This window comes from Quercus suber, unplaced genomic scaffold (genome assembly GCF_002906115.3).
Source record: "Quercus suber isolate HL8 unplaced genomic scaffold, Cork oak 2.0 scaffold_524, whole genome shotgun sequence".
NCBI lineage: Eukaryota > Viridiplantae > Streptophyta > Magnoliopsida > Fagales > Fagaceae > Quercus > Quercus suber.
The window spans coordinates 440813-451169 of record NW_027069973.1 but is presented as its reverse complement, the minus strand read 5'-3'; the positions used below and the strand labels follow the sequence as shown (position 1 = coordinate 451169).

Genomic DNA, 10357 nt, shown 5'->3' with positions numbered 1-10357 from the left:
TAATGTTGCGGGTATGATAATTTTTTACAATGAGTTTCACCATTTTTTAAGTGATTGATGTGGAATTAACTGACATTCATGAACTCGCTGCTTTTTTTTTCACAACTCACAGTTTATTATCTTAGTAGATGTGAAATTTGATTATGAATAAAAACTGTGTCCATAGCATTATTATTCAAATTAGCTTAATTGATAAAATTTAATTTTCACTTAAATAAGAGATATAGAATTTGAACTTTACCTAGTCCAAAAACTAATTAGTGTCTTGAGCTTTATGATAAAGAAAAAAAATATCATGTAATGAACATTAGGTTGAAATTATATCGTATTTATATAATAATAAAATAAAAAATTGTCTTCAAGTTGTGTACTAGTCTAAGAACCATTAGGGACTATGTTGTCTTTTTTTTTTTTTTAAAGAAATTATTTATGAATAAAGATAGTGCATTAAAAGAAGAAGAAGAAGAAGAAGAAGAAGGAAGAGGAGGGCTGTATCCATCTCTAACCTTTGGGACAAAGACCCCTTTATTGCAATTGGTGCACCTTTAGTGTAATCAAGTGCTCTGGGCATGGTCCAGGCCCAGGCCTCACATAAATATATATATGTATATATATAAAGCAAAAACAAAAAACTTTGGGCTAGGATAAAAATTTATAGGCCGAAATTTATGGCCAGGTTACAGCCTGAATCCATTGTTGTAAGTGCTCTTCTTTTTACTCAAAAAGCTTAATGAGTAGTGCCCAATAATTTGTAGTTCAATTGACGTGTGTGTTTTTAACGGGTCCAAGGTTCGAATCCCTCTCCTACTTAAGATATATTTAAATAAAATAAAGAGAGCTTAATGAGTGGTGATTATAAAATACAAAACAAGAGAATTTACAATCTGAAATTGGCTTTAATAGGGACTTGATCTGTTCAAAATATAGAGCCACTATAGTCGACATTCTAGACCATTATAATGTACTTGTTACTACATAACAATGTTTCTTTAAAAAACTAAACCCTTAAGCACATGCAGAATATAAATTATGCATAATTATAATTTACTTGTCCATTGGAAAATATAGAAACAAGTTATAATACACACTCGTACTTTCATTGAACAAAAGACAAAACAAGGATATAAAAAGTTCGTCAAATACTAATGTAACACACTCATACTTTCATTGAACAAAAGACAAAAAAAGGATATAAAAAGTTCGTCAAATACTAATGTAACACAAACTTGTCATATAGCATACAAAGAACACATGACCACTAATCTTTTATTTGATGACTACCTAATATGCATCAATAGAGCTTTATAACTCAATTGGCACTATCTAGTGTTTTCAATGAAGATGTCCAAGTTCTAATGCTTCCTGTCCCAACTATCAAATAACCAAAAATAAAAATTCTACCTACTATGGGGCACAATATCTGATTCATACTCCAAATGGGTCATTTTGAATGGTGTGTTTGAAGTTGTTAAATTGCCCTTAGTTGCCATCCTTTGAGTTCTTTCATAAGCCATCTCCAAAGCTAAACATTCTTTAAGTTCTGCCAACACATAACTCATGTCCGGCCTTTGGATAACAAATGATGGTATGCATGACATGGCTATCTCTATAGCTTTCCAGGCAGAAGTACTATTGAATTCTCCTTCTAATCTTGGATCAATAATGTTTTGAACATCACCCCTTTCAATCAAAGGATTAACCCAGTCAAGTATGTGATTGTTTCTCATAGGGCCTCGTACTATTGCAGTGCGGCCAGTGATTAGCTCAAACAAAATAATCCCAAAGCTATAGACGTCGCTTTTCTTATTAAAGTTTCCAGATGATTGAAATCTGCACGTAAAACACAAGTGGACAGATCAATGCTAGAAACTCGTAAGTTGGTGTAATTTTTCTAGTAATTACTTCCATTATATCCTAGTTGTACTTGTTGATTAAATGGTTAATTGCTTGAACCTTAAATAATAGTTGTTGGCACTCTTATGCTTTTGACAACTTCCACTGGTGTAGAATGTGAGCCGAGCATCGAAATTATTATAGTATATAGTTAAAAACCAAAAAAATTCACAAATTTTGTGCTATAAAAAGAAATTCGTAAATTTGATAGGTTTTAAATGCATTGGGAACTTAAAATTGAATGATGTGATCCTTATTATGTAGCAAGTTTCATTTAAACATATATACATGATACCTAAAAAGTTAACTACGCTCCTGCTTCAATTATTATTATTATTATTATTTTTTTAAACATGCATATCAAATCAGCAAACACTTACTCAGGATCAACATATCCTAATGTACCACCTGGGCGAGTTGACACATGAGAGTCATTTTCAGTTGCAAAGGCTCTAGACAGCCCAAAATCAGCTATCTTGGCTTGCATGTGTTCATTTAATAAAATGTTGGAAGGCTTCAAATCTCTATGGATTATAGGTGGCTTGCAACCATTATGTAGATAGTCCAACCCTGCAACTCCATTAGAAAACCATTGTAAACCATTTCAAATTAAAAAAGATATATATATATATATATATATAGTAGATGAATAATCATGTAATCAATTTGTTTGCAAACCATGTGCTGCATCCACTGCAATATGAATTCTCTCATTCCAAGTTAATACATTTGTGTTTGTCACTGCAGCCAAAACATATCAATTTATCTTTTAGCTGGGCTGTTATAAAAATTAGCCCTGATTTCCCTATCATGTAAAGAAAATTAATAAAATTTGTAAGCTGTTAGTCAAACTAAACATTCCTAATCAGCTAATCCTAATTGTATGAGATAGTAATAGTACTTCAGTTATATGAAGATTAGATTGGCTTGGCACCTCATCCTTCCCTTTTTGGTTGGTCTTTTGTTTTGAATTAGTGTATCATGAACTAATTAGCTGGGCCTCTAAGGGGCAAGACTTGGTTACAGTTTCATAGGCCACGGTCGTTGTGTTGCATGATAATAGCAGGCAAAATGGGACTGCCCACTGGGAAATACTTGACACTTACCTAGCATGAGCTTCACCTGTAAGGTGCCCTGGTCTTACTCAAAGCCAACTAAATGTAGTTATGGTGCTCTATCCAAGCCTTTCCCTATACTAAATCTTGCTTTTGATTGGACAGAAATAACTTATAAAGGGTCATATGATAAAGAGCCTTTGGACACAAATGATGACCAGTAAATAACTAAATACCTGATAAATGCTGGAGCAGATTGCCATTAGCCATATACTCATATATGAGTGCCTTTTTGGCACCCTCATCACAGTATCCAACAAGAGAAACCAAGTTTTTATGATGAACTCTCATTAAAAGTTGTGCCTGTATTTCAAACCAATTCAACAATTTAATTGGATGAAAAACTTTTAGCTGCATGATATAATCACAGTTTCTATTTAAAATTAAATACTCAAGTAGTTGAAAAGATTGGCTGCAATGTCCAATCTAACCTCTGCTCGAAATTCCTTATAGCCTTGGTTTGAAGAAGCGGAGAGCAACTTAACAGCAACTTGAGTTTCATCTTTCAGTTTGCCAAGGTACACTTTTCCAAATCCTCCTCCTCCAATGATGGTTCTAAAGTTATTAGTTATGCTCACAACTTCTGAGTAGCTATACTGTTGATTCTTTGATTTGATGTTGGATTTGGTAACCATATCTACAACAAGGAAGATTTTCACAATTGTAACATGCACAATTTATTAAAAAAGGGCAAATTACAACCTTCCTACTTGTGGTTTGGCTGAAATTTAAGTTGCTTACTTGTGATTTAACTCATGGGTTACGGAAATCTAATTGAGCTAATCTTAGGTGGATAAAGTGTCAAATTTTAAACCACAGATAAGCAACTTAAATTTTGACCAAACCATAGGTGGATATGTTATAATTTGCCCATTAAAAAATGTTTTGAGGGATGTGGGGGAATATGTATAGTTTATGTTCTGAATCCCTCATGTTTGTGTCCTCAAATAGATTTCATCTCACACAGTATGTTGAAGGTTAAATCCAGAGTCTACTATCCCAGACAGTAAATGCAAATAAACTCATGGGATTGGGCCACCGAATCCATCTGCAGCGACATTTTAGCCTTCTACAGATAAAGCTAAAGGAAGTCCTAGATTGCATGCTCATCTATATTTTTCACTTCAGGATGAGTTGTCTAATTTTATAAGGTCAGCATGGGCTCAAGATTTTATGAAGTGATCTCCCTAAGTTTGCTGGCTTTATCATTCTGAATATCATGAATTGAAGATGACTGGAACAGGTTCTTTTACAAAACAGCAGGGGATTGGGATGACGTGGTTTTGGTGTATAGAGGGTAATAATATTTTCAATTCTATAGAACAGTGGACTCCATGAAGACTACGGTTGATAATCTCAGATTCTGTGGCACGGTAGTTGGATTGTTATTTACCTATTTAATTTTTTGGCAATGCTAATTGACTAAAGGTATGGACCTGGTGTGTCAAAGCATATATAGGAACTTGGTGGAGTTGTGGCTGCATTTTTGTGTATCTGGAGATCTTACATGGGTACTGAAAGCTTGCCAACTTTCCCATGGATGTAATTATTACTGCTATTAATATTTTGTCTTTGGTCGAGCAAAAAGGTTACCATTACAGTCCCAGGATGCCAATCCTGAGAAAAATGCATCCCACTTAAACCATAAAGTAAGGTACAGGACAACTGAAACATTACTCAAGCAGGATTCATACCCAAGAATTGCATGAAGAGAATGAGTGCACTTACCACTTGCTCACATGTTGAATGGTCCATGGATGTATTCAAAATTGTTGATCAATTGCATAATTTACTGTCTTGACTCTTGATTATGTAATTGGCCACAATGGCCACGGATGAAATCTAATTAGGCGTTCACTTTATTTACTTCAATTTCTATAATTATCTTTCATAACTTTCTTAAAGGCTTTGGTGTATCAAAGGAAAAATAGGACTAGATGGGATTGGGTGATACATCAAGAGGACCTCACTTTGGTGAAAAGTGATAATGATTACACAAGCAGAAAATAAAGAAAGAAGTACCTCCTTTTCTTTTCCTTCTATAGATAATCAAAGCACTAAAGATGAACAGAAGGACCAGGACTGCTGCTATAGATGATGCAACAATTGGAACAACAACCTCCTTTTTCTTCTTTCTCTTGCATGGAACTGACAGACAGAGATCTGGATTTTCGCCAACACTTGCATAAAAGGCACCAAGGTAATAAACCATGGTAAGTAAGTCTTTAAACATAGTCTACATGGATAGATAGTGCAGTCATCATGCAATACAAATTGATGTTTGAAATATAAATGACATCTATTGTACATATCAGTGAACAACATTTACTACTCTCTTTTTTTTCTTTTTCTTTTCCAGTTTTGGCTGTATAAAAAGCAGTTATAAAGGGAAAAGATAGAAAACACAGGTAAGTGACAAAATGAACTTAGAATTATTAAGTACATTAAAATATTGAAGAAAGGAAGATAAGCTAACCTCAAGGCCAATTTCCCATGCCTAAACTTCTGCAGAAGAGCCTCAGGAACTGAACCTGTGACGTTGTTCCCACTTACATTACTGCAAAGATATTGTTATGCAGATCACCTCAATTTCCTTCCCCAAAAAGTTATGTTTGTAATACCAAGATCAAAGCTCAACAACTTACAGGGTGTTCAAATTCAGTAGTTCTGACAAAAATTCTGGCAGTGGCCCAGTTAAGTCATTGTATGATAAATCCCTGAAACAGTAGTTAGCAAGATTTTGAGAATAACATATCCACATATGTTAAAATAAAAAACTGTTTTCTTTTTGAAAAATTGATATAAAATTGCAGGACTTGCATATAGCATTTTTCAATTAAAAATCCCTGGCATTAAATCCCACAAATACACTTTCCAAGCATTGAATCCTTTGGTAATTAAGGGATTCACTATGTATCTGCCGATTGGTAACCTCAACCTAGCAGATAGAGTTGCTTGACCTGCCGGTATCTAGCTGGGACTATTTTATATTAACTGAATGTTAAACATCAATCACAATTCAAATTAGAACTCACAAGGACTGCATTGCCTTGAGATTGGAGAACGAAGTTGCAATCTCCCCTGTCAAATTGCTTGAGCTCAAGTTCCTGCTTGTCATTAAGAAAGAAGGAAGAATTGTTGCAATTTTTTGAAATATAATTTACATTTCAAACAAGATTTTTCTCATTTTTGGAGAGGTTCTGTGTTTGAACATTCCGTAAAAATTAAATAAATTCAATCAAATATCAGAAGGCATGACAGAACATTTTTTTTTTTATTATTGCATATGAAAGGAGTTTGTTCCATTGTCAAATGTCCTAAAATGATGCATCATATTTTCATATCAGTTAATATCAGGGTCCATTTTATGTGATCCTCCAAGTTAAGGTAGAGTTTTTCCTATAAGATGATATATTGATTGAAATATTACAACATGAGTCGCCAAAAGTTTTGATGTTTTGGAAGTGCACTTACAGTGAGATGATCCTTGGATGATTGTCACCACTGCAGTTCAAACCATCCCAAGAGTATTCACTTGGGACACATGGATCGCCTTGCCAGTTTCTAGTCACATTGTAAAGTTTCTTGATGTCTGTGATAGCCTCAACTATAATTTTTTTTATTCAAAAAGAACGGGAGAATGAAAGTTGGGTGAATTCGTGATACAAAATCTTATAGAAAGAAGAAAAGTGACAGGTAGATCCAACATTTGCAGAAAATTGAACATATATGCCTTTGCTATGATGATGAATTGTCAGATTGTAGCATATATGATGTTCAAAGTGAACTTCCAACAGAAAATTCTATGGTGGCCAGCAACAATGCAAGTCATGATACCATGCCATTTCATCAAATCTGTGAAATAATTTGAAGATTTCTTTCACAGTAAATTAACGAACTTGTATGACCCTATTCTATGTGGCATGGAGAGATTTGTTTATTTATTTTTATTTTTTGGAAAAAAAAAATACAGATTTCATTGATGGATGACAAAAGTATTGACATGGCCAAAAAGTGTTGTGGCTCGTATAAAAGTTGTATAACAAGGATTTCTCGACTAAAACTGCTAGACAAAAAAATTTCATTTTCTATTTTGGCAATGAACAAAGGCTCATACGGAAAACTCTTCCTCTTGTTGGCTCCGTCTTCCTAGTTATTGAAAGGACCATCACCGATAGTTTAAAGCGGTATTGTATCAGCAGTTAAAGTATCTCTTATTCATATAAGTTTGCAGCAAACTGAGCATAATCCTTGCAAGGAAGATAGAAAAGAGAAGAAGACATACCATCATCTATGGCAGTTGGTTTATTTGGGAAATCTTTCAACACAAAAACCTCAACAGCATTGAGGATTGGAGGAAGCTTAGTTCCCTCAGCTGCAGATATTGAAAAGTAAATCTGCTCGCCACTAATAGGCGGATCGTTTTGGGCTATGGTTTGTGGTTTTAGATAATCCAGTTTAACAGATTCTGTCAGGTAGCGCTCACCGTTCAAATCAATTTTCAATTCCCTCTGCTGGCCAGCTTCAAGCTTCTCAATCTCAACAAAGTGAAAGTACAAATAGCATTTTGAAAAAGAATCTGGAGGACTCCAGGATAAGATCAAGGGCAAGCTTGAGTTCTGTGTTTTGGCAGCAGTCCTCAATACTACATCTGGTAAATTATAAGGATTCTCACTGTAAATGGTTGAGCCTGTTTTAATTGGGATCCAATCAAATAGTGAAGGTTCCCAAATGCGATCATAGGTATCATTTGGATACCTGAAAAGAGAGAGAAAAAGAGAGATTATATTTTTGTTGGATGGTACTAGAACAACCTCATATATTATTTATGTAAGTAGGCATTCAAGTGCTTTTGTAGTTTATGAACATGAACAAAAAAACTAGAAACTTAAAATACTGTCACCCTGCAAAATTTACAAAATGCATCAGGGGGGAGAGCTCACTTTTCTTGACATATAAGTTTGAGAACATATAACAGAAATGTGATAATCCTGAGTGATGTAAAAGTTATCGTAAAAGGAAAGGCATGCAATAATTTTTTTTTCATATGCAATGGAATTAGTTCAATAATTTTCTTCATATGCAATGGATTAAGTTCTAGCCATGCCGTTGAAGATGAATATTCAGTGATAGAAAAAACTTCTGTTGTAAAAGGAAAAGAAAAATGAAGATGAAGCAAATATGGGATCCAGGAAATTGTTGAACTAATTTATTTTTTTAGCTTAGGAAGGTATAAAAGACTCACCTGACGATAAAGTCAGAACGGTTCCTGCCAACGTCATATCCCCACATTTGTGTCAGTGCCCTTCCCTGAGTAGGATAAATGGAATTGTCCAAAAGCCGTAGTTCCAATGCTGAAATGAAGGGTACCCCACAGCCAGTGTTTATCAGACACACGTCTATGTAATCCGTCAAGGGAACATGAATAATATCATAATAATAACCATATGCCCCAGAATTTGTTAAATTCACTGTGGTCCATTCATTGACTCCAAGATGTAGGTCAAATATTGGTTTCTGGTTTTTACCATCGTAATTCCCATAAACGAATGTTGCCCTGATCAAATAATTATTGTTTTTGCCTTGCTCTGGTCTCAGGGTGTAACAATTCCTTGTTCCCTGGGGAAAACTTCTCAAGTTCTTGGCATACCGTAGATGATTTGCAGGTGAATCAGAGGATACCGTCTTAACTATTCCAGTGTCTATCAATCCTTTATCTGATATGTAAGGAATTTTGGTTTCCTCATCAACGTAATCTTCATTGCTGCCACAGTCAATGGTAATGAAACCTTGAAATTTTGAAAAAGAAAGAGGGAGTTAATTAGACATAAGCAATCTATATGGTCTCCTGATCAAATAAGGTACCAATGAGTTTCAGAGCACCCGATGTTTTCAGTGATAAAATAAATTTGGCACCAAATTCCTAAGACACAAATTTTCAAATAGCTTAAGCTCCAAACATGGTTGAGTCAAATGTGGTTGCAACACCCACCTTTTTGTGGCATCGTGAACTTCCATGCAGAGACAAAACTGTATATGCATGTGAAAGCCAAAAAATTGGTTCTGGTTCGTTTAAAGTTTCAGACTATTCAGATGTTAACCTTTATTTTATTTTATTTTTTTCAAAATTGTAGTGTTTGTTCTAGTAATTATAAGCTATTACACAAGTAAATAGGATTTAATTATTCAAAGGGAAGTACAACTTCCTAAATACCCTGGTTGTGTTTAACAAATTTACATACACACCGATTGAGGACCTATATTACATAGTGACTATCTAGTCAAATTAACATACCATTGAACAGACAAGTTGTATTAAAGCTTGAGAAACTTCAAAATGAGGTAATATGGACCAAGAAGAAAAATGATGAATTAAACATGCACATGGGCAGCTATGCTAATACTACTGAAAAAATAAGTGAAAGAATCTATCCGAATTAAATCTAAACTGCAATATGCTGTGCGTAGGGGTCGTTGTATGCATGCTAAAAGATTAACAAATAACAACATTAAGATATCATAGATGACTTTAAAAATAGTTCTGAACATTCAACATTGTGAGCATGTTTGAAAAAATTCGCTATTCAGAACATTTTGGAAATTGCAATGCTTTTTCGTTAGACTAAAAACATTACAATATGGATTGTGCAATATTTTGAATAGAAACGTTTGTCTTGACAAGTTTTCTTAGAAATGTCGGAAACATTAGTGACTTAGATACTTGACAGTCAAGTTCAATAAAGTATGCATCCTCGTAGGAAGAAAAAAAAAATTATCCCATCTCCCATCTCCCATCTCCCATTTGTTGTTGGAGAAAAAGAAAATGCTTGTGTGAAGTTTAACCACAAAAATGCTAGCCATTGCCGTTGGAGATTTTAATTGGGATTAGATTTAGCTGGTGATATTACTTTAGTTTAAGTTTTAAAAGTGAATAAATAAATGACATATAGCGGCATGGTTGGCGTTTTAGAAATATCACCCTTAACCTGTAAGATGAATATCAATTTCTTCCTTGAATTTTCGATTTGCATTATTTTATTTTATTTTTTAAATAATTTGATAATCGAGAGAATAGAGATTTAAATATAGGACGTATTCATTTGATCATTTTTTTGTTGTTGATAATTTTATATTTCCATTTCCGTATCTACAATATTTTCCTCCACCAATTTATTTAACAAGCTATCACAGCATCTCAAACATGGCATCAAAGCCAATGTCCTCTGGTCATATGCTAACATGTGCTAAACGCACCTCACTTGCTCTTTGTCGTCAACGGCACGCTAAGATCGTCTTGCCACATGGCTCCAAACAGATCCTACCACCCTTTAATGAATAAGGCTGATGCT

At 34.2% G+C, this 10357-nt stretch overlaps 1 protein-coding gene across 2 annotated transcripts; it reads right to left on the bottom strand.

Annotated features, from left to right (window-relative positions):
• Positions 1 to 1143: 1143 nt before the first annotated feature.
• On the bottom strand, positions 1144 to 8392 carry LOC111994286 (putative leucine-rich repeat receptor-like serine/threonine-protein kinase At2g19230). Of its 2 annotated transcripts, XM_065763782.1 has the most exons (12): positions 8254 to 8392; positions 7294 to 7766; positions 6483 to 6615; positions 6044 to 6115; positions 5654 to 5725; positions 5485 to 5565; positions 5031 to 5188; positions 3440 to 3645; positions 3185 to 3311; positions 2572 to 2634; positions 2274 to 2463; positions 1144 to 1830 (listed from the first exon to the last, which is right to left on the bottom strand). In XM_065763782.1, the coding sequence occupies exons 1-12, from the start codon at positions 8298 to 8300 to the stop codon at positions 1398 to 1400; spliced, it is 2055 nt and encodes a 684-aa protein (XP_065619854.1). In that variant the 5' UTR covers positions 8301 to 8392; the 3' UTR covers positions 1144 to 1397. The 2 variants fall into 2 exon arrangements, with proteins under 2 accessions (XP_065619854.1, XP_065619855.1); XM_065763783.1 differs by lacking the exon at positions 2572 to 2634.
• Between the last annotated feature and the right edge of the window lie 1965 nt (positions 8393 to 10357).

Coding starts and splice junctions, on each gene's coding strand:
- LOC111994286 (XM_065763782.1), bottom strand. CDS start 8,300: ATGTGGGGATATGACGTTGGCAGGAACCGTTCTGACTTTATCGTCAG. Junction 6,616..7,293: donor ACCAACTGCCATAGATGATG/GTATGTCTTCTT, acceptor AAAAAATTATAG/TTGAGGCTATCACAGACATC. Junction 5,566..5,653: donor CTACTGAATTTGAACACCCT/GTAAGTTGTTGA, acceptor ATATCTTTGCAG/TAATGTAAGTGGGAACAACG.